Source organism: Notolepis coatsorum (genome assembly GCF_963971535.1).
Source record: "Notolepis coatsorum genome assembly, contig: SCAFFOLD_570, whole genome shotgun sequence".
In the NCBI taxonomy this organism is placed as follows: Eukaryota; Metazoa; Chordata; class Actinopteri; order Aulopiformes; family Paralepididae; genus Notolepis; species Notolepis coatsorum.
This window is the reverse complement of record NW_028171220.1, coordinates 8,504-35,825: the sequence shown is the minus strand read 5'-3', so window position 1 is coordinate 35,825 and position 27,322 is coordinate 8,504. Positions and strand designations below refer to the sequence as shown.

The following is a 27,322-nucleotide window of genomic DNA, read 5'->3' as shown; positions in this document are numbered from 1 at the left end:
GTGCTGGTAAGGAAGGAGCTGCAGCGGAATCTGAAGAATTTGAGGCTCATCCCCATCAAGACCCTCCGACTCCTCCGTGTTTCACACACTATCTGTGGGGTAATAATAACTCTTTTACACACCATTCATTTATTTATTTCTCCAGTCGTCAGTCTCATTCAGGTGTTGTCTTATTGTAGTGTTATTAAAAAGCCCCACAGAGGGAGAGGCTAGTAGCATCCTGTGTGTTAACAACAGCCAGTTAGCTAGTTAGCTGTTAGCTAGAGTCAGTTTATCAAGTGACTCTGATTTGAGCTAACGTTGTAGCTTAGCGAGCTTTAGCTTTATTGTACAATATATCTGCTAAACACAGGCCGTACAAATATAACGGTTTAACGACCAAAAAGCCTCACGTAATTTCACCAACAAACAGCTATAACTAACGTAGCTAGCTTTTGACTTCTTCAGCCTGAACGTTAGTTTAATTCCTCTCAAACTACTTTTCGTTGTACTGTACTTGTGCTGTATGATGATGACGATACATTTGAATCTAATCTACAGCAGACTAGTTGTCTTTAAAAACGAAGCTTCTGTATGAATGAAGTGAGATGTTTAACGTCATTAGCTGAAGAAACTTTAGCAAAAGTTGCTACAACGTCTAGTAAGTGTCTGAAAGTGACGTCAGACAGCGACCTGACTGGTCAGTAATGTTTTATGTGAAGCTATGAATTCACTATGAATTGAAAATGGGGGACCCTGATGTAAACAAGACGAAAGTCTTTCTCTGGTCTGCATCCCCTTAACAATTGTGTGTATTGAGCCGTACTGTATTGTACCCATTCTGCAATCTGTTAAATAAAGTTTTCATTCATTCATTAGCCTCTCTTGTGTCTCAGTGATGTGGCCCCAACGTTTCTGCTTTGAGGTTTCATTCATTGTCAAGTCCGTAAAGACTAGGCAATGGTAACGTTGTTCTTGGTTGCCTCTATGATGGTATTAACCATATTCTAAATCTGAGATGGGACACATGTAGCCTATTATGAACCAGGCCTTATCTATAAGAGAAAGCTATGTGTTGTGGGACCTCCATTTTTAGTCACTGCCCACCCATCAAAGCAGGCAGGAAGAGAGGGCTGTCGAGTTTTCTGTGGTGACTCACACACAGCAGACTTCCTGTCTCTCACACTGAGACAGGCCTCCCATCCTACTACGATACAAAACTGAAGTTACTACTCAGAATGTGTTTAATCACCAACAGAGTGTCAGTCCATAGAATACACAAGACTGTGACACACTACGCAGTACGCACCATTACAAATCTTAGATTGTGTTTTTACAGATATCTACATTACAAGTCGACGGGAGATTTCTGTACAAAAGAGATGTCTGTTGGAGAGTGTGATTGACACTTTGGTGTAACTGAATCTTCCTCCTGGCAGGTTGACGGACCAGAAAGATGTCTCAGGCTGACAAATTGAAGGTAAGTTCGCTACCTGCCAGTATATCGGTGCACGATCTCTACCTAGTAGTAGTAGGATTAATGGGGGTTGTACTTAGCATATTTTAGACACAGCGCTTGTCTTTTCATGCAGCGCCACTCAGAAACCAGTCAAGCACAAACCTCCAGCTGCTCTCTCTCTCCCCCATGACTCATGAGTTGTGTCCCGGCCTGGAGGCAGAATGAGAGCACATCGCTGTCTCACGCCTCTTGTGTCCCACCCCCTGGAGGCAGAATGATGGCACATTGCTGTCTCAGGCCTCTTCTTGTGTCCCCATCTGGAGGCAGAATGAGAGCACATTGCTGTCTCAGGCCTATTCAGTAGTAGTAGTAGTAGTAGTAGAAGTAGTTTATTTGTCACGTATAAAGTACAGGTACATTACAGTGAGATGCTTGGTTCATACACATGCAGCTCATTATAGTAATAATAATGAGCTCATTCCCCTCCACTGAAAGGAGGGGGGGGTGGGGAGCTATTGATGCCGCAAGTTAAATCAAACGGCAGCGCTAAATACTGGCTTGCTATGGACATTTCCAGATTTCAAAACAATTTGTACACAATATGTATTGTGCATGGGTGATTTATGCTAGTCCAACATCTGCTATGACAGGTGAGACTATAATGGATGAGATGGTGCTACAGACCCTGGAGTTTGGGTGAGAGTAGGGATGACCCTGGAGTTTGGGTGAGAGTAGGGATGACCCTGGAGTTTGGGTGAGAGTAGGGATGACTCTGGAGTTTGGGTGAGAGTAGGGATGACTCTGGAGTTTGGGTGAGAGTAGGGATGACCCTGGAGTTTGGGTGAGAGTAGGGATGACTCTGGAGTTTGGGTGAGAGTAGGGATGACTCTGGAGTTTGGGTGAGAGTATGGATGAGATGGTGCTCCAAGCTGTTTCTTTAGGAAAATAGCAGACTTTGATTTCAGATGTGCTTCCTGTCTTCTCCAGAGTCGGATAATGTCCTTACTGTCTTCTCCAGAGTCGGATAATGTCCTTACTGTCTTCTCCAGAGTCGGATAATGTCCTTACTGTCTTCTCCAGAGTCGGATAATGTCCTTAATGTCTTCTCCAGAGTCGGATAATGTGCTTGCTGTCTTCTCCAGAGTCGGATAATGTCCTTACTGTCTTCTCCAGAGTCGGATAATGTGCTTGCTGTCTTCTCCAGAGTCGGATAATGTGCTTGCTGTCTTCTCCAGAGTCGCATAAGAAGATAAATACCAGTTTATTCTCTGTGCATTGAATGAATGGAAGCTGGTTTCCTAGCTTAAAAGTTGGCCAACGCCTAGGCTAACCAGTATTGTCCGCTTCCATTCATTGTCCTAAGCTAGGCTACCATGTAGCCGGATAGCTTTCTACTGAAGGCACCGAGAGGAAACTGGTATCTATCTTCTTGTCTCACTCTGGAGAAGATGGTAAGCACATTTGTCATAATATTGGCATGTTCCTTTTTAAGGAATCCCCTTAAAAGCTTCCAGCTCTGTCACCAGCCTTTCTACTCTCTTCTCCTGTTGTATAGGGAGCTGAAATCAACATCACCTCCTGTATTGTTCCATAGCCTCCTGTTCTGATCTACCATGCTAAAGTCTAACATGGTTTGATAATGTCTTGTGGCTTTGGATCTAGGATGTTATTTACTGTCTGATAACCAGGTCCCTGAATGTAACATCTCTGGGGTTCTGTGCTAGTGTGGCTAGTGATACCAGATGTGCCCTTCCCATTTACCTGCTACAGTAAGGCGTCATAAACATTGGAATGCTGATGGTCTTTTGTAAACAGACGGCAGAGGTCAGCGTGGTCTCCTCCTAACATCTGAGCTGTTAGTGGGCAGATGTCTTTAATAACCGCCTGTCAACATCGCTGGGATTATGAAAAGCCAGGTCAATTTAAAACACGTCTACTTTCAGAGTCGGGGACATAAACTGAGTTAGTTTAGTCTCTCCTCCCTCTCTAATGCTGAGTTAGTTTAGTCTCTCCCCCCTGTCTAATGCTGAGTCAGGGACATAAAATTAGTTAGTTTAGTCTCTCCTCCTGTCTAATGCCGAGTTAGTTTAGTCTCTCCCCCTGTCTAATGCTGAGTCAGGGAGACATACACTGAGTTAATTTCTCCCCCTGTCTAATACTGAGTCAGGGACATTAACTGAGTTAGTTTAGTCTCTCCCCCTGTCTAATGCTGAGTTAGGGACATGAAATTAGTTAGTTTAGTCTCTCCTCCTGTCTAATGCAGAGTTAGTTTAGTCTCTCCCCCTGTCTAATGCTGAGTCAGGGAGACATACACTGAGTTAATTTCTCCCCCTGTCTAATACTGAGTCAGGGACATTAACTGAGTTAGTTTAGTCTCTCCCCCTGTCTAATGCTGAGTTAGGGACATGAAATTAGTTAGTTTAGTCTCTCCTCCTGTCTAATACTGAGTTAGTTTAGTCTCTCCTGTCTAATACTGAGTTAGGGACATACTGAGTTAGTTTAGTCTCTCCTCCTGTCTAATGCTGAGTCAGGGACATGAAATTAGTTAGTTTAGTCTCTCCTCCTGTCTAATACTGAGTTAGTTTAGTCTCTCCTCCTGTCTAATACTGAGTTAGTTTAGTCTCTCCTCCTGTCTAATGCTGAGTTAGTTTAGTCTCTCCTCCTGTCTAATACTGAGTTAGTTTAGTCTCTCCTGTCTAATGCTGAGTCAGGGACATGAAATTAGTTAGTTTAGTCTCTCCTCCTGTCCAATACTGAGTTAGTTTAGTCTCTCCCCCTGTCTAATACTGAGTTAGTTTAGTCTCTCCTCCTGTCTAATGCTGAGTCAGGGACATGAAATTAGTTAGTTTAGTCTCTCCTCCTGTCTAATACTGAGTTAGTTTAGTCTCTCCTCCTGTCTAATACTGAGTTAGTTTAGTCTCTCCTGTCTAATACTGAGTTAGGGACATACTGAGTTAGTTTAGTCTCTCCTCCCTGTCTAATGCTGAGTCAGGGACATGAAATTAGTTAGTTTAGTCTCTCCTCCTGTCTAATACTGAGTTAGTTTGGTCTCTCCTCCTGTCTAATGCTGAGTCAGGGACATGAAATTAGTTAGTTTAGTCTCTCCTGTCTAATACTGAGTTAGTTTAGTCTCTCCTGTCTAATACTGAGTTAGTTTAGTCTCCTGTCTAATACTGAGTTAGTTTAGTCTCTCTTCCTGTCTAATACTGAGTTAGTTTAGTCTCTCCTCCTGTCTAATACTGAGTTAGTTTAGTCTCTCCTCCTGTCTAATACTGAGTTAGTTTAGTCTCTCCTCCTGTCTAATACTGAGTTAGTTTAGTCTCTCTTCCTGTCTAATACTGAGTTAGTTTAGTCTCTCCTCCTGTCTAATGCTGACAGGGACATGAACTGAGTTAGTTAGTTTTTCCCCGTCTAATGCTGGGACATAAACTGAATGAATGTAGCCTCTGGCCCTGGGTCCCGGGTTCAAATGTACTGTAAAATATCAGGACTGGTTCCCGACCTCGACTAAAGAAGTTCCCGGTCCAAGTCACAGGACCTTGTTAATTGACACATTTGTAAAATTGTGTTTCTCGAATGGAATCGTGCACAAGTCAAATTTAGGTCTTACTAGAGATGTGCTCATAATTTTTTTAAGGACATAACTCATTCAGCATGCTTCCTTTTTTAATTGGTTGAATATCGGAAGCATTATGTATATATTAAACAGTTGATTGTCCTCAGCTAGGGATCTCGGCATGAGATTCTGATGGTACAGTACAATTATAGTCTTGAGTAATTACTAATTATACATTATAAATCGGATTATTATCCGATAGTTCATTTTGCAACATTCTGGAGGGGGAAAGATGCATAAGCATTTTACACAAATACATTTTTGTTATTTATCAAATGTTTGGTCCTGCAATGGAATTTAATGTTAATTTTTGTTAATGTCTTTTTTGTTTTATTGAGTCATTACTAAAATGTGATTTATTTAGCCGGTGATTAACAGTAGCTATTCTGTATATTTAAGAGTAAGCTTTCATTTAGCTTATTAATTTGTTGACTGGTTTGGTGCCCAAAATGATAATTTCCCCTAGTAATTGACTATCACTGTTAATAGTGACATTGGTTAATCGGGACATCCCTGTCCTCCGCCTCTCTGTGATTGGTTTACTCCAGCAGCAGGGCCAGTTCACCAACCCAGAGACCCCGGGGTACGTCGGGTTTGCCAACCTTCCCAACCAGGTGCACCGCAAGTCGGTGAAGAAAGGCTTCGAGTTCACCCTGATGGTGGTCGGTGAGTCTGTCGTAGTAATATTTATTTTATTCTATTTCCACTTTAACCCTTTCACTGCCACATGACCGAAGGTTAACCCTTTACTATCACACAACCGACGGCCGCTGTTGTGTGTGGCAGTGAAAGGGTTAACCGTTTTGGTAGTGCGGCAGTGAAAGGGTTAAAGGTGCTATAATTAACATCTTTATGTAGAGGTAATCATTTAGAAACCTTTACACCTTTCTAAAAGCTCTGTGGATGTATTAATACTTTTATTCTACACCTTTCTAAAAGCTCTGTGCATACAATAATTTTTTTCTCTTTTTTTTATTACTTTTATGAAATGATTTCTGAAATATTTGACAATGTTGATTGAAAACTACAATTTCAATTTTATATTGCATGCGGTACAATGGATTGGATGACCTAACATGAGTTTCTATTGGTGGGAGACGGTAGACCTTTTGGAACACATGGAGCGTACTGGAAACGCACGTCATCCGAGACGATATTGTGTGATATCTGATGTTATACTTGGCCTGGTGAGGGAATGATAATGTTGACGAGTCCCTCTAGTGGCAGGAGTGGAATGTGACGGCCACAGAGAACATGGATACAGGATGCCGTGTCCTGACCTCTGACCTCCTGAGGGAGTGGAACCGGGGCAACAGGAAGCGATGCGTTGTCTCGTCTTGCTCTCTGTACTCTGGGGTCACACTTCTGTGTCTGTCTGTGGGTCTCTCTCGCTCTCTCTCGGTCTCTCTCTTTGTCTCTATCTGTGGGTCTCTCTCTGTCTGAGGGTCTCTCTCTTTGTCTCTATCTGTGGGTCTCTCTGTCTCTCTCTCTGTCTGAGAGTCTCTCTCTTTGTCTCTATCTGTGGGTCTCTCTGTCTCTCTCTGTCTGAGAGTCTCTCTCTTTGTCTCTATCTGTGGGTCTCTCTGTCTCTCTCTGTCTGAGAGTCTCTCTCTTTGTCTCTATCTGTGGGTCTCTCTGTCTCTCTCTGTCTGAGAGTCTCTCTCTTTGTCTCTATCTGTGGGTCTCTCTATCTGTGGGTCTCTATCTGTGTCTCGCTCTTTATCTGTCTGTCTGTGGGTCTCTCTATCTGTGGGTCTCTATCTGTGTCTCGCTCTTTATCTGTCTGTCTGTGGGTCTCTCTATCTGTGGGTCTCTCTCTTTGTCTCTATCTGTGGGTCTCTCTCTGTCTGAGAGTCTCTCTCTTTGTCTCTATCTGTGGGTCTCAGTCTGTGGGTCTCTCTCGCTCTCTCTCGGTCTCTCTCTTTGTCTCTCTCTCTTTGTCTCTATCTGTGGGTCTCTCTCTGTCTGAGGGTCTCTCTCTTTGTCTCTATCTGTGGGTCTCTCTGTCTCTCTCTCTGTCTGAGAGTCTCTCTCTTTGTCTCTATCTGTGGGTCTCTCTGTCTCTCTCTGTCTGAGAGTCTCTCTCTTTGTCTCTATCTGTGGGTCTCTCTGTCTCTCTCTGTCTGAGAGTCTCTCTCTTTGTCTCTATCTGTGGGTCTCTCTGTCTCTCTCTGTCTGAGAGTCTCTCTCTTTGTCTCTATCTGTGGGTCTCTCTATCTGTGGGTCTCTATCTGTGTCTCGCTCTTTATCTGTCTGTCTGTGGGTCTCTCTATCTGTGGGTCTCTATCTGTGTCTCGCTCTTTATCTGTCTGTCTGTGGGTCTCTCTATCTGTGGGTCTCTCTCTTTGTCTCTATCTGTGGGTCTCTCTCTGTCTGAGAGTCTCTCTCTTTGTCTCTATCTGTGGGTCTCTGTCTGTGGGTCTCTCTATCTGTGGGTCTCTATCTGTGTGTCTCGCTCTCTATCTCTCTGTCTGTCTCTCTGTCTGTGTGTCTCTCTCTGTCTGCCTGTCTGTGTGTCTCTATCTCTCTGTCTGTGTGTCTCTCTCTCTGTGTCCGTCCGTGGGTCTCTCTCTCTGTGTGTCTCTCCCCTTCTCATGGATACATTTCTAAAAATGCATTTCCGTTTTCAAAATAATTCCTGTCCACAGCAACAGTGTTTGTCTCTGTCTCTCTCCTCTGTTTCTATCCTCTCTGTCTCTTTCTCCTCCGTCTCTCGCTCCTCTGTTTCTCTCCTCTCTGCTTCTCTCTCCTCTCTGCTTCTCTCTCCTCCGTTTCTCTCTCTGTTTCTCTCTCATCTCATTTATATTAAATTCAAAGGGGCTTTATTGACATGGGAAACATATTTCCAAAGCCAGTGTTAAAACAATCAAAACAATTTAAATAATCTAATCACTCCTCTCTCTCATTTCTGTTCCACCCTCCTCTCTTCTCTCTCTCTCCTCTGTTTCTCTCCTCTGCTTCTCTCTCCTCCCTCTCTCCTCTCTCCTCTCTCTGTCTCTCGTGTGAGTAGGGAGAGAGAGGGGTAGTCCTATTGTACATCCATCACCCCCTTCTATCTTAAAATAAACCCTAGAAGAATGTGTCGCAAGGCCCCGGGGGGGGGGGGGGGTCTCTCGGGACAACCCTGCTGCTCTCAGAGGGGATACTTTGGGAGCGTTTGTTTTACCATGTAGGGTTAACTTGTTCATCCTGGCTGAGACCCAGATGGTTCTCTCTCCCTCTTGCCTCGAGAGTCCAGTACATTATGTACTACTCTTCTCATAAGATGGACCTAGTGGTTAACACTGTCACCTCACACCTCCCAATAAGATAAAGCCAATGGAAAAACACACAGAACAGTTCGCTAACGTGAGGTGGGCCAGGGTTATTTTAACCCTTCTTTTCTGCTTAGGTTGTGATGTGGGTCAGAACAGGGTTATTTGAACCCTTCTTTTCCGCTAGGTTGTGATGTGGGTCAGACCAGGCTTATTTGAACCCTTCTTTTCCGCTAGGTTGTGATGTGGGTCAGAACAGGGTTATTTGAACCCTTCTTTGGTTATTTGAACCCTTCTTTTCCGCTAGGTTGTGATGTGGGTCAGACCAGGCTTATTTGAACCCTTCTTTTCCGCTAGGTTGTGATGTGGGTCAGAACAGGGTTATTTGAACCCTTCTTTTCTGCTTAGGTTGTGATGTGGGTCAGACCAGGCTTATTTGAACCCTTCCTTTCTGCTTAGGTTGTGATGTGGGTCAGACCAGGGTTATTTGAACCCTTCTTTTCTGCTTAGGTTGTGATGTGGGTCAGACCAGGGTTATTTGAACCCTTCTTTTCTGCTTAGGTTGTGATGTGGGTCAGACCAGGGTTATTTGAACCCTTTCCTCCAGCTTGACACCGTAACACAGAAATCAGACTGGTGTTTAGTGATGGTTCCTTGTGTTGTCCTCAGGTGAGTCTGGTCTGGGAAAGTCCACTCTGATCAACAGCCTGTTCCTGACCGACCTTTACCCAGAGAGAATTATCCCTGGAGCTGCAGGTAGCGCGCGCGCACACACACACACACACACACACACACACACACACACACACACACACACACACACACACACACACACACACACACACACACACACACACACACACACACACACACACACACACACACCACACACACCTCTCATGAAACAAACTCTTGCAGTATTCCTGACTCGGATAGAATTTGGGACCGCCACTCATTGTGTTTTTTCTCTTGTTTTCTAACCCCCCTCCCCCTCCCGTCCTCTGGCCACAGAGAAGATCGAGAGGACGGTTCAGATCGAGGCATCCACGGTGGAGATCGAGGAGCGTGGTGTGAAACTGCGTCTCACCGTGGTGGACACGCCAGGATACGGAGACGCCATCAACAGCCAAGACTGGTAGGAAACCACACAGGACTGGTAGGAGACCACAGACCACACTGGACTGGTAGGAGACCACACTGGACTGGTAGGAGACCACACTGGACTGGTAGGAGACCACACTGGACTGGTAGGAGACCACACTGGACTGGTAGGAGACCACACTACACTGGACTGGTAGGAGACTACACTACACTACACTGGACTGGTAGGAGACCACAGACCACACTGGACTGGTAGGAGACCACACTGGACTGGTAGGAGACCACACTGGACTGGTAGGAGACCACACTGGACTGGTAGGAGACCACACTGGACTGGTAGGAGACCACAGACCACACTGGACTGGTAGGAGACCACACTGGACTGGTAGGAGACCACACTGGACTGGTAGGTGACCACACTGGACTGGTAGGAGACCACAGACCACACTGGACTGGTAGGAGACCACACTGGACTCGTAGGAGACCACACTGGACTCGTAGGAGACCACACTGGACTGGTAGGAGACCACACTGGACTGGTAGGAGACCACACTGGACTGGTAGGAGACCACACTGGACTCGTAGGAGACCACACTGTACTCGTAGGAGACCACACTGGACTGGTAGGTGACCACACTGGACTGGTAGGTGACCACACTGGACTGGTAGGTGACCACACTGGACTGGTAAGAGACCACACTGGACTGGTAGGAGACCACACTGGACTGGACTGGTAGGAGACCACACTGGACTGGTACCAAAAATGTAGCAAAAGGTGAATCTAGTTAAGAAACGCGCCAACATTATGGGAAATGTGCTTACTGTCTTCTCCAGAGTCGGGCAAAAATATGGATACCAATTTCCTTTGTGCGTTCAGTAGAAAGCTAGCTAGCCTAGCTTAGCATAAATTAATGGAAGCTGATATGGACCAGCTAGCCTAGCTGTTGGCCAAAAACACCTCTCCCGGAGTTTTAAGCTAGGCTAGTGGTCCATATCCGCTTCAATTCATTTGTGCTAAGCTAGGCTAGCTTGCAGCCGGATAGCTTTCTACTGAACGCTGAACTGAAGAGAGAAAATTGGTGTCTATCTTCTTGCCTGACTCTGGAGAAGACTGTAAGCACATTTCCCATAATGTTGGCGTGTTCCTTTAACCTCTTAACAGTCGGGCACATTTAGCATAAAACGCCTGTCGATTGCATGCCCAAAGTAATTTGCGATTTATTATACTTATAGCACATGCATGAGTCTGGTCTCTTTTGAAAGGTAACATTCTGAAGTTTCTTACACGATAAAGAAAAATCACGTTGAGTGCTAATGTAATAGAGAAACAGAGGTTTGAACACACTGAAATAAAATATTTGCTCCTTTTGTGTTGACTTGTTGCCAGATGCCTGTTTTTGGGCTCCAGCTGAGGGGTAGGAGCTGGAAAACATAACGCGTCCATAGCCTGAAGTCTTAGTCATACAGGTCCAAAGTTTATAAAAATCCCACAGAAAATGTGGGTTTTACAAAGGTTTTTGTAATGTGTGTACCGCAATAATTCAGCGTACTGCATAAGTTGAGTGTGGTGACGATCGAAAGGGGGCAAATTCAACTTTCCAACAATGTATTGGTTGCACGGCAAAAAATGCAGCCCGGAGCCAACGGACGAGGGCAAAGTGCCGCGACGTGCGTGACGTACCGTATACGGTACGCCGGACATTACCACTCTGAGTGCCACGCCCCTTTGACCATATTAGGGCTACCGTGCCAATAAGGAAGTCAGTGGGAGGTCGGGGAAATTTGCGAAGGCTTAAACTATATCTTAAATTATGGCTATGGGTCTAAAACACCCCTCGCTTATCAATGACTTGCTTGCAGTCAACATGTACGAAATGGATGCGGCTGGGTGGTGCAGCGGAGATTGCCTCCGGCTTGGGCCAGTCGTCATACTGACTCAATTGGCAGAGTTAGTGGGTGGAAGTCGCTGGGTGGTAATCTGGACGTTGAGGACAGCGACTCCTACAGGTCGGTTGGGGGACGCCTGCACAGCAGAGACAGGAAATGGCGGGGGTAGTGTGAGCCTCCCACACGTTACACCTCGCCAATGAGAGTCCGCGCTGGCAGGTGAAAAGATGTGACCGGCTACCTCCTCGTGTATCGGAGGGGACACGTGATGCAAGGCTTCTATCCTCCCTACAACCGGCCAGTGGGGGGCATATGCGAGCAACGTTCAAGACAGGGGAGGGGAGAATTGGCACAGCGGGTAATTGGGGATGGGGGAAAAAGAGGAGAAAAAGTGGATAAAAAAAAAACATGTACATTCATTGGTACATTCCCGTTTTATACTGTTTTGAATACAAGTATAGTTTTGGAGATTTCTAATAATTCCAGAGAAATTCCACGATAATAGCTCTTTAGTGGAATACACAAAACACGTTGTTCGGCTGATTTTATGATCGTTTTCAAATAAACGCTAGATAATCGATTAGTATATGTGTACTTATGCACGCTAGAGAAGCGGGCTGAAAAATCGATTATCCATGCCGTGCTTAGCGCTAACGTTACGCACACACACACACGCTGTGATCGCTGTGAAAAAAACATCTGATTAACCCAAAACTGGTAACATAGAGTCCTTACCTCACATCAGATGTTCTGCAAAAAGAATAATCCAATTCCTGATCGCCATTCCAAATATTGATCGTGTTTATTGATCCAATGTTATAGTCCAAAACACGTAATCGAAAGCTGCTCCGAGCCTCCCCAGTGAATGTGGTAACGGATACTGCTTGCCAGAGAAGGGAAAACCCCGGACCGGACTTTTTTTCTGATTCACAGCCCCACCCAATCCAATCCAATGATGTGCATTACCATCCGGGAGACGATAGGCGGCGGTATTTGCCCCTTTCGAGCTCAGACCCATTCCCAATGATAACGTCAGGCTGGATGGATGAAAAATGAATGGATATTGCTAATAAAAGAAATAACTGGGGAGCTCCAGTAGCTCACCGCGTATCGGCGCTATTTCGGCGTCGGGGACAACCGTGCGCGTCACGGATCTGGGGTACACGAGTTCGACTCCCGGACTCGCCGTATTTTCTCAGTGTCTTCCCCTGATCTATATCCCATTCAACCTGTTTCTGTCGGTCATGCTTGACCAGAAAAAGCGATAAACGCTAAAAAAAGAAAAATGAAGTTTTAAAAAAAATAAAAAAAATAACTATTAAAACCAGAGTTTTCTCGGGCCTCGGCACTCAACGCATGGCGAGTTAACCCGACTAATCTCGTGGTCGGCACTCAAATGTGTTAAGAGGTTAGCAACCTGTGATGCAAGGCTGAGCAATAATTAAATATCATCACTCATCATCTTTTAATAGGATTGACATGGACCACACACACATAGACACTAGCGTAGTGAAGAAGGCACGGCAGCGCCTCTACTTCCTTAGGGGCCTAAGGAAGTTCAAAGTGAGTCAGAAGATCCTTAAGAACTTCTACTCATGTACAATAGAGAGCATCCTGAGTCCTGACTGGTAACATCACCTCCTGGTTTTGGGAATAGCACCGCGCACGACCGCAGCAGACTGCAGAGAGTGGCTCGATCAGCCGGACGCACAATTGCGTCCCACTCTCCAGGACATTTACACAAAGCGTTGCAGGGCCAAGGCTCATTGTCTGCATTTTTACTTCATTGTACTTTCATTCTACTTTAGTTTGTATATTTGTATAGTGTTGGGACTTTATTCCTCTTAAAACATTTGACTGTGCTTACCGTCTTCTCATGGGCTCATACAGAACCACGCATTTCACTGTAATGTACTTTATACGTGACAAATAAAAACTAACTTGAAATTGATTGTAATTAAATTAGGATATCGTGGCACACAATCTAAATCTGTAATTAAATATAAACTCAAATCTTTCACTAAATTCATATCTGAAATACTAAGTGAATATAATTTGAAAGGTGTTTTTGTGCCTGGACTGTTTGTTTTTAAAACATGAGTTTGTGTGTTTCCTGTTTTTAGCTTCAGCACCATCATCAGCTACATAGACGACCAGTTTGAGCGCTACCTCCACGACGAGAGCGGACTGAACCGCAGGCACATCGTGGACAACAGGGTGCACTGCTGCTTCTACTTCATCTCCCCTCTGGGCCACGGGTGAGACAGACACACAGACAGACAGACAGACAGACAGACAGACAGACAGACAGACAGACAGACAGACAGACAGACAGACAGACAGACAGACAGACAGACAGACAGACAGACAGACAGACAGACAGACAGACAGACAGACAGACAGACAGACAGACAGACAGACAGACAGACAGACAGACAGACAGACAGACAGACAGACAGACAGACAGACAGACAGACAGACAGACAGACAGACAGACAGACAGACAGACAGACAGACAGACAGACAGACAGACAGACAGACAGACAGACAGACAGACAGACAGACAGACAGACAGACAGACAGACAGACAGACAGACAGACAGACAGACAGAGAGAGAGAGACAGACACACAGACAGACAGACAGACAGAGAGACAGACACACAGAGAGACAGGCAGACAGAGAGACAGACACACAGAGAGACAGGCAGACAGACAGACAGACAGAGAGACAGACAGAGAGACAGACATACAGACAGACAGACAGAGAGACAGACAGACAGACACACAGAGAGAGAGACAGACAGACAGAGACAGACAGACAGACAGACAGACAGAGAGACAGACATACAGACAGACAGACAGACAGACAGACAGACAGACAGAGACACACACAGACAGACAGAGACACAGACAGACACAGACAGACAGACAGACAGACAGACAGACAGACAGAGACACAGACAGACACAGACAGACAGACAGACAGACAGACAGAGACACAGATAAATATACTTTGAAAGGTAGTCTAAAACTATCTATTGACACTTCGTGGTTATTAATGTTTTTCAGCTTTGCTTATATTTTCTCTCTGATGTCATGTTCTCCCTCCATCTCTCCATTCCAATATTTCCTGTCCCTCCCTTCCTTCCTTCCTCACTCACTCCCTCCATCGCTCTCTCTTCCCTCGCTCCCTCCATCGCTCTTCCCTCTCTTCCATCGCTCTCTCTTCCATCGCTCTCTCTTCCATTGCTCTCTCTTCCATTGTTCTCTCTTCCCTCGCTCCCTCCATCGCTCTCTTCCCTCACTCCCTCCATCGCTCCCTCCCTCTCTTCCATCGCTCTCTCTTCCATTGTTCTCTCTTCCATCGCTCTCTTCCCTCACTCCCTCCATCGCTCCCTCCCTCTCTTCCATTGTTCTCTCTTCCATCGCTCTCTTCCATTCTCTCGCTCTCTTCCATTCTCTCTTCCATTGTTCTCTCTTCCCTCGCTCCCTCCATCGCTCTCTTCCCTCACTCCCTCCATCGCTCTCTTCCCTCACTCCCTCCATCGCTCTCTTCCCTCACTCCCTCCATCGCTCTCTTCCCTCACTCCCTCCATCGCTCTCTTCCCTCGCTCCCTCCATCGCTCTCTTCCATCGCTCTCTCTTCTCTCGCTCCCTCCATCGCTCTCTCTTCCCTCGCTCCCTCCATCGCTCTCTTCCCTCGCTCTCTCTCTTCCCTCCATCCCTCTTCCCTCTCTTTCCTCGCTTCCTCTTCCATCGCTCTCTCTTCCCTCACTCCCTCCATTGCTCTCTTCCCTCACTCCCTCCATCACTCTTCTCTCCTCTTCCCTCGCTCCCTCCATCGCTCTCTCTTCCCTCGCTCCCTCCATCGCTCTCTTCCCTCGCTCTCTCTCTTCCCTCCATCCCTCTTCCCTCTCTTTCTCTTCCCCCACTCCCTCCATCGCTCTCTTCCCTCACTCCCTCCATCACTCTTCTCTCCTCTTCCATCGCTCACTCCATCGCTCACCTTTGTCTCTCTCTCTCCTCTGTCTCTCTGTCTCTCTCTCTTCTCTCTATCGCATCCGTCTCTTCTCTCTCTCTCTCTGTCTCTCGCTCTCTCTGAGAGAGGAAGGAAGGGGTGGGGAGTGAGGAAGAAAGGGGGAGAATGAGAGACGGAGAGCAAGAGAGAGATTAGTGGAAACTGTCAAAATGATCAACAGATGTTGACTGTAAGGGCATCAATGGGAGCAATACTTTTTTCTTTAAAGTAACTAAATAGTTACTTTTCACAGTAACGCATTACTTTTGGGTGTAAGTAACTACCGGTAGTAAAGTAACTGAGTTACTTTTGAAATGAAGTAACTAGCAAAGTAACTGAGTTACTATTTTTCAGTAACTAGCACACTAGCGTAGAACACACATATTTTGACTGCCTTCGGCAGACTTCAAATGAGCCATTTTAATCTAGATTAACTCCAGGATTGCAAATAGATAAAAAAAAATGTATCTATGCCCACCTCTAATATATATATATATATCCCTCCCTCTCAGTCTGAAGCCCCTGGATGTCCAGTTCATGAAGGCCATCCATAACAAGGTGAACGTGGTCCCCGTCATCGCTAAGGCTGATACTCTCACCCTGAGGGAGCGGGAGAGGCTGAAGCGCAGGGTGAGGACAACACAGTACAACTACAGAGTACAACTACAACACAGTACAACTACAGAGTACAACTACAACACAGTACAACTACAGCAGAGTACAACTACAGCAGAGTACAACTACAACAGAGTACAACTACAACACAGTACAACTACAGAGTACAACTACAACACAGTACAACTACAGAGTACAACTACAACACAGTACAACTACAGAGTACAACTACAACACAGTACAACTACAACACAGTACAACTACAACACAGTACAACTACAACACAGTACAACTACAACACAGTACAACTACAACACAGAGTACAACTACAGAGTACAACACAGTACAACTACAACACACAGTACAACTACAACACACAGTACAACTACAACACACAGTACAACTACAACACACAGTACAACTAGAGTAGCGTACAACTACAACAGTGAGGAATGGGAGGGGCTGAGCCTGGTTTTTTCTCTCTCTCTCACTCTCACTGACTCACTCACTCACTCATATATATACATGTTATTTCATAATTTCCCCCCATATTTTCAATTAATTTAATTTCAATTTCATGACTGTTGTTGGGTCGAGGGGGGGGGGGGGGCAAAGGGGGCCTGACAGAAAAGGTTTGAGAACCACTGACTTGATGAATGATGGGAAAGGGTTCGGTTGGGGTTAGACATGGTGGTCTAACCAGCTGTTCCCTTGTTTCTAATCCAGGTTCTGGATGAGATTGATGAACACGGTATTAAGATCTACCACCTCCCTGACGCTGAATCTGATGAAGACGAGGACTTCAAAGAGCAGACCAGGATCCTAAAGGTGAAACCTGCTCCTCCCTTAGACCCTAAAGGTGAAACCTGCTCCTCCCTTAGACCCTAAAGGTGAAACCTGCTCCTCCCTTAGATCATCCTAACCAACTAACGTTAGCGCAGTTTAGCTAGTGAAGCATCCTGTTTCATCCTAACCAACTAACGTTAGCGCAGCTTAGCTAGTGAAGCGTCCTGTTTCATCCTAACCAACTAACGTTAGCGCAGCTTAGCTAGTGAAGCGTCCCGTTTCATCCTAACCAACTAACGTTAGCGCAGCTTAGCTAGTGAAGCGTCCTGTTTCATCCTAACCAACTAACGTTAGCGCAGCTTAGCTAGTGAAGCATCCTGTTTCATCCTAACCAACTAACGTTAGCTTAGCTTAGCTAGTGAAGCGTCCTGTTTCGTCCTAACCAACTAACGTTAGCTTAGCTTAGCTAGTGAAGCGTCCTGTTTCGTCCTAACCAACTAACGTTAGCGCAGCTTAGCTAGTGAAGCATCCTGTTTCATCCTAACCAACTAACGTTAGCGCAGTTTAGCTCATGAAGCATCCTGTTTCATCCTAACCAACTAACGTTAGCGCAGCTTAGCTAGTGAAGCATCCTGTTTCATCCTAACCAACTAACATCAGCGCAGCTTAGCTAGTGAAGCATCCTGTTTCATCCTAACCAACTAACATCAGCGCAGCTTAGCTAGTGAAGCGTCCTGTTTCATCCTAACCAACTAACGTTAGCGCAGTTTAGCTAGTGAAGCGTCCCGTTTCATCCTAACCAACTAACGTTAGCGCAGCTTAGCTAGTGAAGCGTCCTGTTTCGTCCTAACCAACTAACGTTAGCGCAGCTTAGCTAGTGAAGCGTCCTGTTTCATCCTAACCAACTAACATCAGCGCAGCTTAGCTAGTGAAGCATCCTGTTTCATCCTAACCAACTAACGTTAGCGCAGCTTAGCTAGTGAAGCATCCTGTTTCATCCTAACCAACTAACGTTAGCGCAGTTTAGCTCATGAAGCATCCTGTTTCATCCTAACCAACTAACGTTAGCGCAGTTTAGCTCATGAAGCATCCTGTTTCATCCTAACCAACTAACGTTAGCGCAGTTTAGCTCATGAAGCATCCTGTTTCATCCTAACCAACTAACGTTAGCGCAGTTTAGCTCATGAAGCATCCTGTTTCATCCTAACCAACTAACGTTAGCGCAGTTTAGCTCATGAAGCATCCTGTTTCATCCTAACCAACTAACGTTAGCGCAGTTTAGCTCATGAAGCATCCTGTTTCATCCTAACCAACTAACGTTAGCGCAGTTTAGCTCATGAAGCATCCTGTTTCATCCTAACCAACTAACGTTAGCGCAGTTTAGCTCATGAAGCATCCTGTTTCATCCTAACCAACTAACGTTAGCGCAGCTTAGCTCATGAAGCATCCTGTTTCATCCTACGATGACCAAGTTCACAGGTGGGGTAAAGGGGTAGTACACCCAATTGGCCCATGGATACATCGAACCAATAATTGGTCTAGACTCTAGTCAACAGAGCAGTCACATCCCTGGCTGTCTTAGGGGTCACATCCCTGGCTATAGGGGTCACATCCCTGCCACATCCCTGGCTGTCTCATAGAGGTCACATCCCTGTCTCATAGCGGTCATTTGACCTTCTGCTTCATAGGCCAGCATCCCATTTGCGGTGGTGGGCTCCAACCAGCAGATCGAGGCCAAGGGGAAGAAGGTGAGGGGTCGTCTGTACCCCTGGGGCGTGGTGGAGGTGGAGAACCCAGAACACAACGACTTCCTGAAGCTCAGGACCATGCTCATGTGAGTGGATCACTTCTCTCACTTAGATCAGCTGCTCATGTGAGTGGATCACTTCTCTCACTTAGATCAGCTGCTCATGTGAGTGGATCACTTCTCTCACTTAGATCAGCTGCTCATGTGAGTGGCGGCTCGATCACTTTTCTCACTTAGATCAGTCTCATTGATGGGGCATGTCCGGTGTGTCATCTTAGTACAGCCAAAGTCATATTACCACATATACGAATACAACAAATAAGCATAAAGAGCTATCACAAGAAGTGAGACAAATTAATTTCTTCATTCAGACCATAAGGTTGGATGGTGTTGAGTGCGTGTGTGTTGATAAATCAAGTGTTACAGTGGCTGTATATGGCTGTATGTTTTTGAACCACTAAAATGTACAAATTAGTTTCATTACTCGTCTGTCTACTAGTCATGCTAGCCATGATAACCATCATGGATGTTGAGATTTTACATTTTGATGTTCGATTTTCTGCATCAGGCTTATTTTCTCATCAGTCCAGCTGTGCTATTATTACATTACAAAAAAGTATGGGCAGTTATGGTCTTCGTTCCCAGTGCTTGTTTTTACTAACCGCCTGTCCCTCGGGTCCGTACTGAACTGGGAAAACGGGCGTTCAGATATGCAGCTCCCTCCACCTGGAATGAGCTGGTCTCACTGGTTGCTTTTACTGTAAAACCCTTCTAAGTGATATGGAATCCAGCACATCCGACTGCAGATGTTTGGAATGACTATGAATGGTTCTGTGAATTGTCCTTGTTTTTGGTTTTATATATATATATATATATATATATATATATATATATATATATATATATATATATATATATATATATGTGTAACTGATGGTATCGTGAAGCGCAGTCAAGAAGGGCTGGGGTGAGTAGCGGTGCTATGGGCTAAACTCACTCTCACATCCTCAAAGACAGATAGACACGTTGCGAAGTAGTGGATTCACCTCTTGGTATAGCGGTCATGTTGTTGCCTGCGGCGTGGGAGACCGGGGTTCGAATCTCCCTCGGGGCATCGAAGTTTAAGGTGACGTTGTCACAACCGTTACACATATATATATATATATGTATATATATATATATATATATATATATATAGTTTTTGTCTGTAAACTGCTGCCTATCTTGGCCAGGACGCTCTTGTAAAAGAGATTTTTAATCTCAATGAGACTTTTCTGGTTAAATAAAGGTTAAATCAAATTAAATAAAACTACTATACTATTTAACCTCCAGCACTCCACTATGTAAGGGATAATGTATAGTTACGAGGTCATTGTCGCAAAATAATTGACCGACAGAGTTTAGAACACCGAGGCGCCTCGCCGAGGTGTTCTAAACGCAGTGAAGGTCAATTATTTTGCGACAATGACCGAGTATAGCTATACATTATCCCGCTTATTACATGGCTAACTTACTAACAATATACCTAATTCATTTTACACCATCGACAAGACGAGATCAAATGCAGACGCAGTTGTTCTGTTCTGTGGCTCCGCGCTGTCATCGCCGGCAGCTTGCACTGATGAGTGCAGCTGTGCATATGCTGAGCAGCTTTCATGACTGCGATCTAAATGCTTGATTGCTCCGGCTGGGAACAGCGGTCATTATTGCTCAGTTGCCCCTGACAGCGGTCAGTTATAGAAAAATAACTGACCGCTGCTATGGGTAACCGAGCGCTATGAAGTGTCTTATATTGTCTTGTCTGTCTGTCTAGTACCCACATGCAGGACCTACAGGAAGTGACCCAGCACCTCCACTATGAGAACTATAACCTCCACTATAAAGTGGCTTATATTGTCTTGTCTGTCTAGTACCCACATGCAGGACCTACAGGAAGTGACCCAGCACCTCCACTATGATACCTATAACCTCCACTATAAAGTGTCTTATATTGTCTTGTCTTGTCTGTCTAGTACCCACATGCAGGACCTACAGGAAGTGACCCAGCACCTCCACTATGAGAACTATAACCTCCACTATAAAGTGTCTTATATTGTCTTGTCTGTCTAGTACCCACATGCAGGACCTACAGGAAGTGACCCAGCACCTCCACTATGATACCTATAACCTCCACTATAAAGTGTCTTATATTGTCTTGTCTTGTCTGTCTAGTACCCACATGCAGGACCTACAGGAAGTGACCCAGGACCTCCACTATGAGAACTTCCGCTCTGAGCGTCTGAAGCGGGGCGGCAGGTTGTCATCACATGGTTACCACATTCTGCCTCTGTCTCCTGCGTACGTACCTGTCTGTCTGCTGCCCGTCTTTCCTTTCCTCCCCCTCCTCCCCCCACACCTCAAACGGCAACACCTCCCAGGGTTCTCTCCAAGGCTAGCAGATGGGAGGTGGAGTCACTCGGTGTTGCCCTGCTGGGGTTAGTGTTAGTAGCCAGATAGAATGGGTAGTGTAGACATGATTGAACTGAATATAATCTGAGAGGCGACTGTATATACAGTATTGGTATAATAGATATAATCTGAGGGGTGACAGTATATACCGTATTAATATAATAAATATAATCTGACAGGTGATAGTATATACAGTGTTAGTATAATAAACATAATCTGAGAGGTGACAGTATAATATACAGTGTTATTATAATAAATATAATCCGAGAGGTGACAGTTTATACAGTATTGGTATAATAAATATAATCTGAGAGATGACAGTTTATACAGTATTGGTATAATAAATATAATCTGAGAGGTGACGGTATATACAGTATTAGTAATACTGAATATAATAGAATATTCTGATCATTTGCAGGAGTGTACATAATAATGTCTTGCTATACAGGATACACAGGATACAGCTATGTTCCTCGGAGATGAGGTATTGTCAGGAATACTTCCTACTAGGGTTCTGAGATGAGGTCCTTAAACCATATTATGGCACATAACACAGCTTGTCATGTGGTACACACACAGCTAGCTAAAAGACAGTGATGATTTAGACATGAGCAGCAGATTCAACAAGATATTTTCTTCTTCACGATGGCGGTTAACAATATTGTTGACCCAGTGATGTTAGTTTCTCGTTCCAGTCGTGTGTTAGTTTTAACTCATGCATGTTCATTCTACCACAGTTGGGCCCATGCTAGTTGCGTCAGTGCTCAGATCGGGGTGGGGTTTAGTTTTGCGTTGGGGTTAGTAACTAACCCTCAGCTCAGATCGGGGTGGGGTTTAGTTTCGTGGCATGTGGAGCGTCTGGGTAACATTACAGAATGAGACGAGAGGGTTGTTTCACCAAAAGCAGGATTACCCAGGTCAGTATGATAAGAAAAGAAAGAGGCCTCGCAGAATGTTTACAATGTCCACCATGTTGGAAGAGACCAACGGTTGCTATGTGTTGATATATGAGAAATTATTTTATATCAACAAGACAATGTAATCATTTGGTGTCTTTATTACTGCATTACAAGTCACAGTGGAACAGTAATATCATGCTTTTGCATTGTTTTACCTACTCAACCACTGCACAGAAAGTAGGCATTTCTTTTGAAAGTGGTTACCAATATAATATAGGCAGCCATATTGTAAGAAATAGAACTACGCAAACGTCTGTGCAAGGCCTCTTATTTTTGACGTCTCCAGCCATGTTAAAGAATCCTGGACACACTGTGGCACCTCTCTGGAGTTATCAGGCTAACTAGGGGTAATCCTGTTCCTTGAAACGCCCCCCCCCAGTTTCATCCTGTCTTCTTATTTAACCTAGTCTGAGTATCATCATCATTTAACCTTGAATATAGACCAATGGGAATCTTTTGAGACTTTCTCCTAAAGCCAATCCAGGATAATGAGAGTGGTTTTAACAGCCTTACCCATTGGCTCGCCATCTGTCCAAATGATGGCTGTGTGGCCTGATTTGACCAATCCCGTGAGTGGACTGTTGTGAGGTACCGTTTTCTCATTGGGGGAGGTACCACTGTTCCCACCCCCCCCCCCCCCCCCCCCCACCCCCGGCTCTTCTACTGCTTCAGTGTTGCTTCAGTGTTGCTTCTGTAGCTTTGCTTCTTTCTTTACTGGAGTCGACTCCCGAGTCCCGACTCTCCTCAGAGTAAAAAAGAATCGACTCTTCGACCTCGACATTCTAATCTGATGACACTGAACGGATGACTCTGCTGTCGATTTTGAGGACTTGCTCACTCGTTATATGTGACCATTTCTATGACTTCTGGAGACACCGGACATTGTTCAGGTTGCTTGGTGGCGGTAAACATACTGATCGGTGTACGTTTTGCCAGCCATAAGATTGTTTTGAAATTTGAATCGTCGTGCGGTCAAAGAGTTGAGGACATTTTGACTCTTGAGTGACTAACCAGGAGTCAACCCTGACTCTCCATAGTGTCCTGTAGGAGTCGCCCCCTGACTCTCCATAGTGTCCTGTAGGAGTCGCCCCCTGACTCTCCATAGTGTCCTGTAGGAGTCGCCCCCTGACTCTCCATAGTGTCCTGTAGGAGTCGCCCCCTGACTCTCCATAGTGTCCTGTAGGAGTCGCCCCCTGACTCTCCATAGTGTCCTGTAGGAGTCGACTCTTCATCGCGACCTCCGTCACATCTTTGTAGTTCCTGGTCAGTAGATTCTCACCCTCCTCCTTCTGTTCTCTCACGGATAACTCCACTAACTCACTGACCTGCTTCTCTACTTTCTACATGTTGCTTCTCTCACTTCTGCTTGTTGCTACTTAAAGTAACACTACACATGTGCACACACGCATGCATACACACGCACACACACACACGTGCGCACACACACACACACACACACAGGTCATGCATGATGGCTCTCCACAGCAACCTAGTGGCACTGAATCTAACATTCATGAGAAACTACACTTGTATAGAACTGATGTGACTTCACATTGTATAGTAACTATTGACTACACTTATATAGAACTGATGTGACTTCACATTGTATAGTAACTATTGACTACACTTATATAGAACTGATGTGACTTCACATTGTATAGTAACTATTGACTACACTTATATAGAACTGATGTGACTTCACATTGTATGTATAGTAACTATTGACTACACTTATATAGAACTGATGTACAGAACACTGAAACATGATGTACAGAACACTGAAACACCATGTACAGAACACTGAAACACCATGTTAAACAAAGAAACGGCTGTTACTTTTAACACGACTCAGTTCAACAAAGATGACCAGTTTGATTGATGTGGACGTGTGTGGACGCAGGATGTTGATTTGTCTTCCTGTGTGGACGTTCAGGAAGGGTCCGGAGCCGGAGGAGACGGACAAAGACATGATCCTCCAGGAGAAGGAGGCTGAGGTGAGAAGCTGCACACAGAGTCATGGACATTTGATGAGACTTTGTTCCAGGGACTCCCATCTGAGAAGATCTTAGTCGTGAGATACGATCAAATCCATAACCGTCTATAATGTAGTGGAGGAAGGTGACGGCCATCTAGATTCTCGCATTGGGCTTAACTTTAGTCCATGGTCTGGTTGTTGTTGTTGTTGTTGTTGACCAGTAGTCTCTTCTGTTCAGCTGAGGAGGATGCAGGAGATGATCGCTAAGATGCAGGCCCAGATGCAGAAGCAGGGAGAAGCAGACGGAGACGTACCCCATGTCTGAAGACCCAAGGTGAGGACGGAACACTGTTATTATTGTCGTCTTATAGGTTTGGTTTATTAGGTCTTATTTAGTATTCTATCTATTGTCTTCCTGTAGGTTTGGTTAGTTTGGTCTTAATTCGTCTTCTATCTGCTGTAGGTTTTGGGACCTGTTCCTGGAGACAGACCAGAGCTGGACAGACGGAGAAGATGGAGAGAAGCTCCTGGTCCTCTTCTCCACCGTCACTATCTTAGTTTATTTCACTCCTCCTTGGGATATCAAGTTTTTCTTTTTTATACATATATATATATATAAACAGTATTATGTTTTTATATCAACACAGTTTTAATATTCAAGCTTTTTTTTCTTTTTTTTTGTTACATAATATTGCAAGTTATCCAAATGAAGTAATTTGAACCTCTAAAAATAGATTTCCGTCAGGATTTTATAGTTTTTCTCTTGTTGTTGAGAAAAGAAAAGCCAAAGTGTTGCTCCTCCCAACCCCCCCCCCCCTAGGGCTGCAACTAACAATTCATTTAGATATTCCATTAATCTGTCGATTAATCGCATAAAGATTTCTTTTTATGCAAAACGTTATTCCTAGTCTTGTACAATGCTCTTTCAAACAACTTGCAAATTGACGGTTATAAAACAAAAAGCCAACTTGTATGCTATACATCAAGACTGCAAATATGCCCATATCTAGTACTCTGTACTCTCATATCTAGTACTCTGTACTCTCATATCTAGTACTCCGTACTCCCATATCTAGTACTCTGTACTCTCATATCTAGTACTCTGTACTCTCATATCTAGTACTCTATATGCCCATATCTAGTACTCTGTACTCTCATATCTAGTACTCTGTACTTGATATGCAGTACTCTGTACTTGATATACCCATGTGAGTTGCTGCATATCTCAACACAACTTGAAGAGGAAGATGAGCCACTATGTGAATCCTGGCTGAAACCCAGTTAATGTGAAAAGTTAACAGCTCTAGTTAAGAGCAGAAATGTCAAAAACCAGTCATGTATTTTTTATTACAAGTTATTGTGCCAATGTTTGACGACTCAAAGATAACGCGTTTTTAAGATCCCCTCTTAGCAAGGAACAAGCTACGCATATTTTGAGGGGTGCTTGAGAGAAATTCCACAAGTGTATTTATTTTTAGGTTGAATCATTTCTAAAGGTTGTAGATTGGTAATATAGGTACAGGAAACTTGAGTCTTGTGTTTTCTCTTGGATATATCACATTTTCCTACATCTTTAGGACTTGTGGTTAAACCTGGAGACGGTAGAAAACACTCTCTGGACTTTCTCGTTGCAGAATATCAACCTAAAAGTATTTTGGTGGAATTCCCCTTTTTTTTAAGAGCAAGCTTCATTTTGGGAGATTCCTCCTCTTCAGTATTAATCCCATGATCCCTCTCTCCTGCATGCAACCTCTTGACCGTGTTTGAAGTGTGTGTGTGTGCGCGCCAAAAAATTCTGGAGGTGACGTTTTCCTCAAATACTGACTTAGGATCAGCTTCCCCTTTTTTTTTTTTGGCTTAACCATCATTGGGGAAATGGCAGAACACACCCCAGATCAGTGTCTGGCGCTGGTCCCTGGGATATGGTGGAACGGTCCTGGGGTATTAAATATAGTATTTTCTAGTGTCGGAAGGATGACGCACAAATGTGTTGTTGTTTAGGTCTCTCCTCAGATCAGCCCATTCATACACCTGTTGTCCTAAGACGATGTTTAAAAAGGACACGACCGACGTAAAGAAGAGAGAAATGAACCGAAATGTATTTGTTAAACAAGTCATTGTAGGTTATTCTGTTAACGTGGCATCTGTAGGTTATGCTGTTAACGTGGCATCTGTAGGTTATGCTGTTAAATACTGATTATGCTTTTTTTTTTAAAGCCCACTTTGAATTGTTTGCCCATATATCAGTGCATCTCCAAAGAATGCAATATGATCTCTGGTTGAGTGTTGATAGACGCTGGCCTGTACAGAATATCACCCCTGTTGTGACTGAAACACACTGTGACCCTTGGCCTCTCCCAGACTGAAGGAGTGTGGTGTTGGACTGTAATGTGCCTCGTTAGGCTGTAAACTCTTCTCCTGGTGCCCCTGATGGTGTAAAGTAAAGCTTCTCTTCTCCTGGTGCCCCTGATGGTGTAAAGTAAAGCTTCTCTTCTCCTGGTGCCCCTGATGGTGTAAAGTAAAGCTCCTCTTCCCCTGGTGCCCTTGATTCTCAGTGACGTAGCCGTTCCACTCCAGGGCCTCTGAGACACGGTGCCATGATTACCAAGCAGGTTAAAAGGTCAATGTAGCCAACATCCCTCTCGCCAGCCAACGTCAGAGTTCTCAACATTCCAGTTTTATTCAATAATACACAACCAAATTAAAATTGTTCTTGATGCATATATAATAAAGTTTTTATAAAATGCATTTATCTGTCATGTTTATTTATTTATTTTTTATTTATTTAAGGAAAATATTCTTAAACAGCCTCTCCTCTCCTTATGTCCACAGATACTCCTTCCCTGCCTCACTACCACTTGTCTCCTTCCCTCCCTCACTACCACTTGTCTCCTTCCCTCCCTCACTACCACTTGTCTCCTTCCCTCCCTCACTACCACATGTCTCCTTCCCTCCCTCACTACCACATGTCTCCTTCCCTCCCTCACTACCACTTGTCTCCTTCCCTCCCTCACTACCACTTGTCTCCTCCCCTCCCTCACTACCACTCGTCTCCTTCCCTCCCTCACTACCACTCGTCTCCTTTCCTCCCTCACTACCACTTGTCTCCTTCCAGGAAGTAGCTTGGAGGAGATGATGGAAGGATGGAGAGGAGAGAAAGGAGTAGAGGTCTGCTCTGTGATGTCATTAAGCAGGTTCACTAGAGGACTGCTCTGATGTCATTCAGCAGGTTCACTAGAGGACTGCTCTGATGTCATTAAGCAGGTTCACTAGAGGTCTGCTCTGATGTCATTCAGCAGGTTCACTAGAGGTCTGCTCTGATGTCATTAAGCAGGTTCACTAGAGGTCTGCTCTGATGTCATTCAGCAGGTTCACTAGAGGTCTGCTCTGATGTCATTAAGCAGGTTCACTAGAGGTCTGCTCTGATGTCATTAAGCAGGTTCACTACTAGAGGACTGCTCTGTGATGTCATTAAGC

At 44.7% G+C, this 27,322-nt stretch overlaps 1 protein-coding gene across 2 annotated transcripts; it reads left to right on the top strand.

The window, feature by feature from the left end:
* LOC311248317 (septin-2B) lies at nt 1-26,593 on the top strand. 2 transcript variants are annotated; one of them, XM_084339221.1, is made up of 13 exons: nt 1-99; nt 1,419-1,459; nt 5,606-5,720; nt 8,978-9,064; nt 9,320-9,443; nt 13,420-13,554; nt 15,828-15,945; nt 16,657-16,758; nt 18,405-18,550; nt 20,675-20,758; nt 23,804-23,864; nt 24,084-24,179; nt 24,309-26,593. In XM_084339221.1, exons 2-12 carry the CDS (start codon nt 1,436-1,438, stop codon nt 24,168-24,170), a joined length of 1,083 nt encoding a protein of 360 aa, XP_084195347.1. In that variant the 5' UTR covers nt 1-99; nt 1,419-1,435; the 3' UTR covers nt 24,171-24,179; nt 24,309-26,593. The 2 variants fall into 2 exon arrangements, with proteins under 2 accessions (XP_084195347.1, XP_084195346.1); XM_084339220.1 differs by having other exon boundaries at nt 5,603-5,720.
* The last annotated feature ends 729 nt before the right edge of the window (nt 26,594-27,322 follow it).

What these genes read in the sequence shown, in the direction of transcription:
- LOC311248317 (XM_084339220.1), top strand. Translation starts at nt 1,436, where the DNA reads ATGTCTCAGGCTGACAAATTGAAG. An exon ending in ATCTCCCCTCTGGGCCACGG is followed by an intron (nt 13,555 to 15,827) that starts GTGAGACAGACA and finishes CCTCCCTCTCAG; the next exon opens with TCTGAAGCCCCTGGATGTCC. An exon ending in GGGAGAGGCTGAAGCGCAGG is followed by an intron (nt 15,946 to 16,656) that starts GTGAGGACAACA and finishes TTTCTAATCCAG; the next exon opens with GTTCTGGATGAGATTGATGA.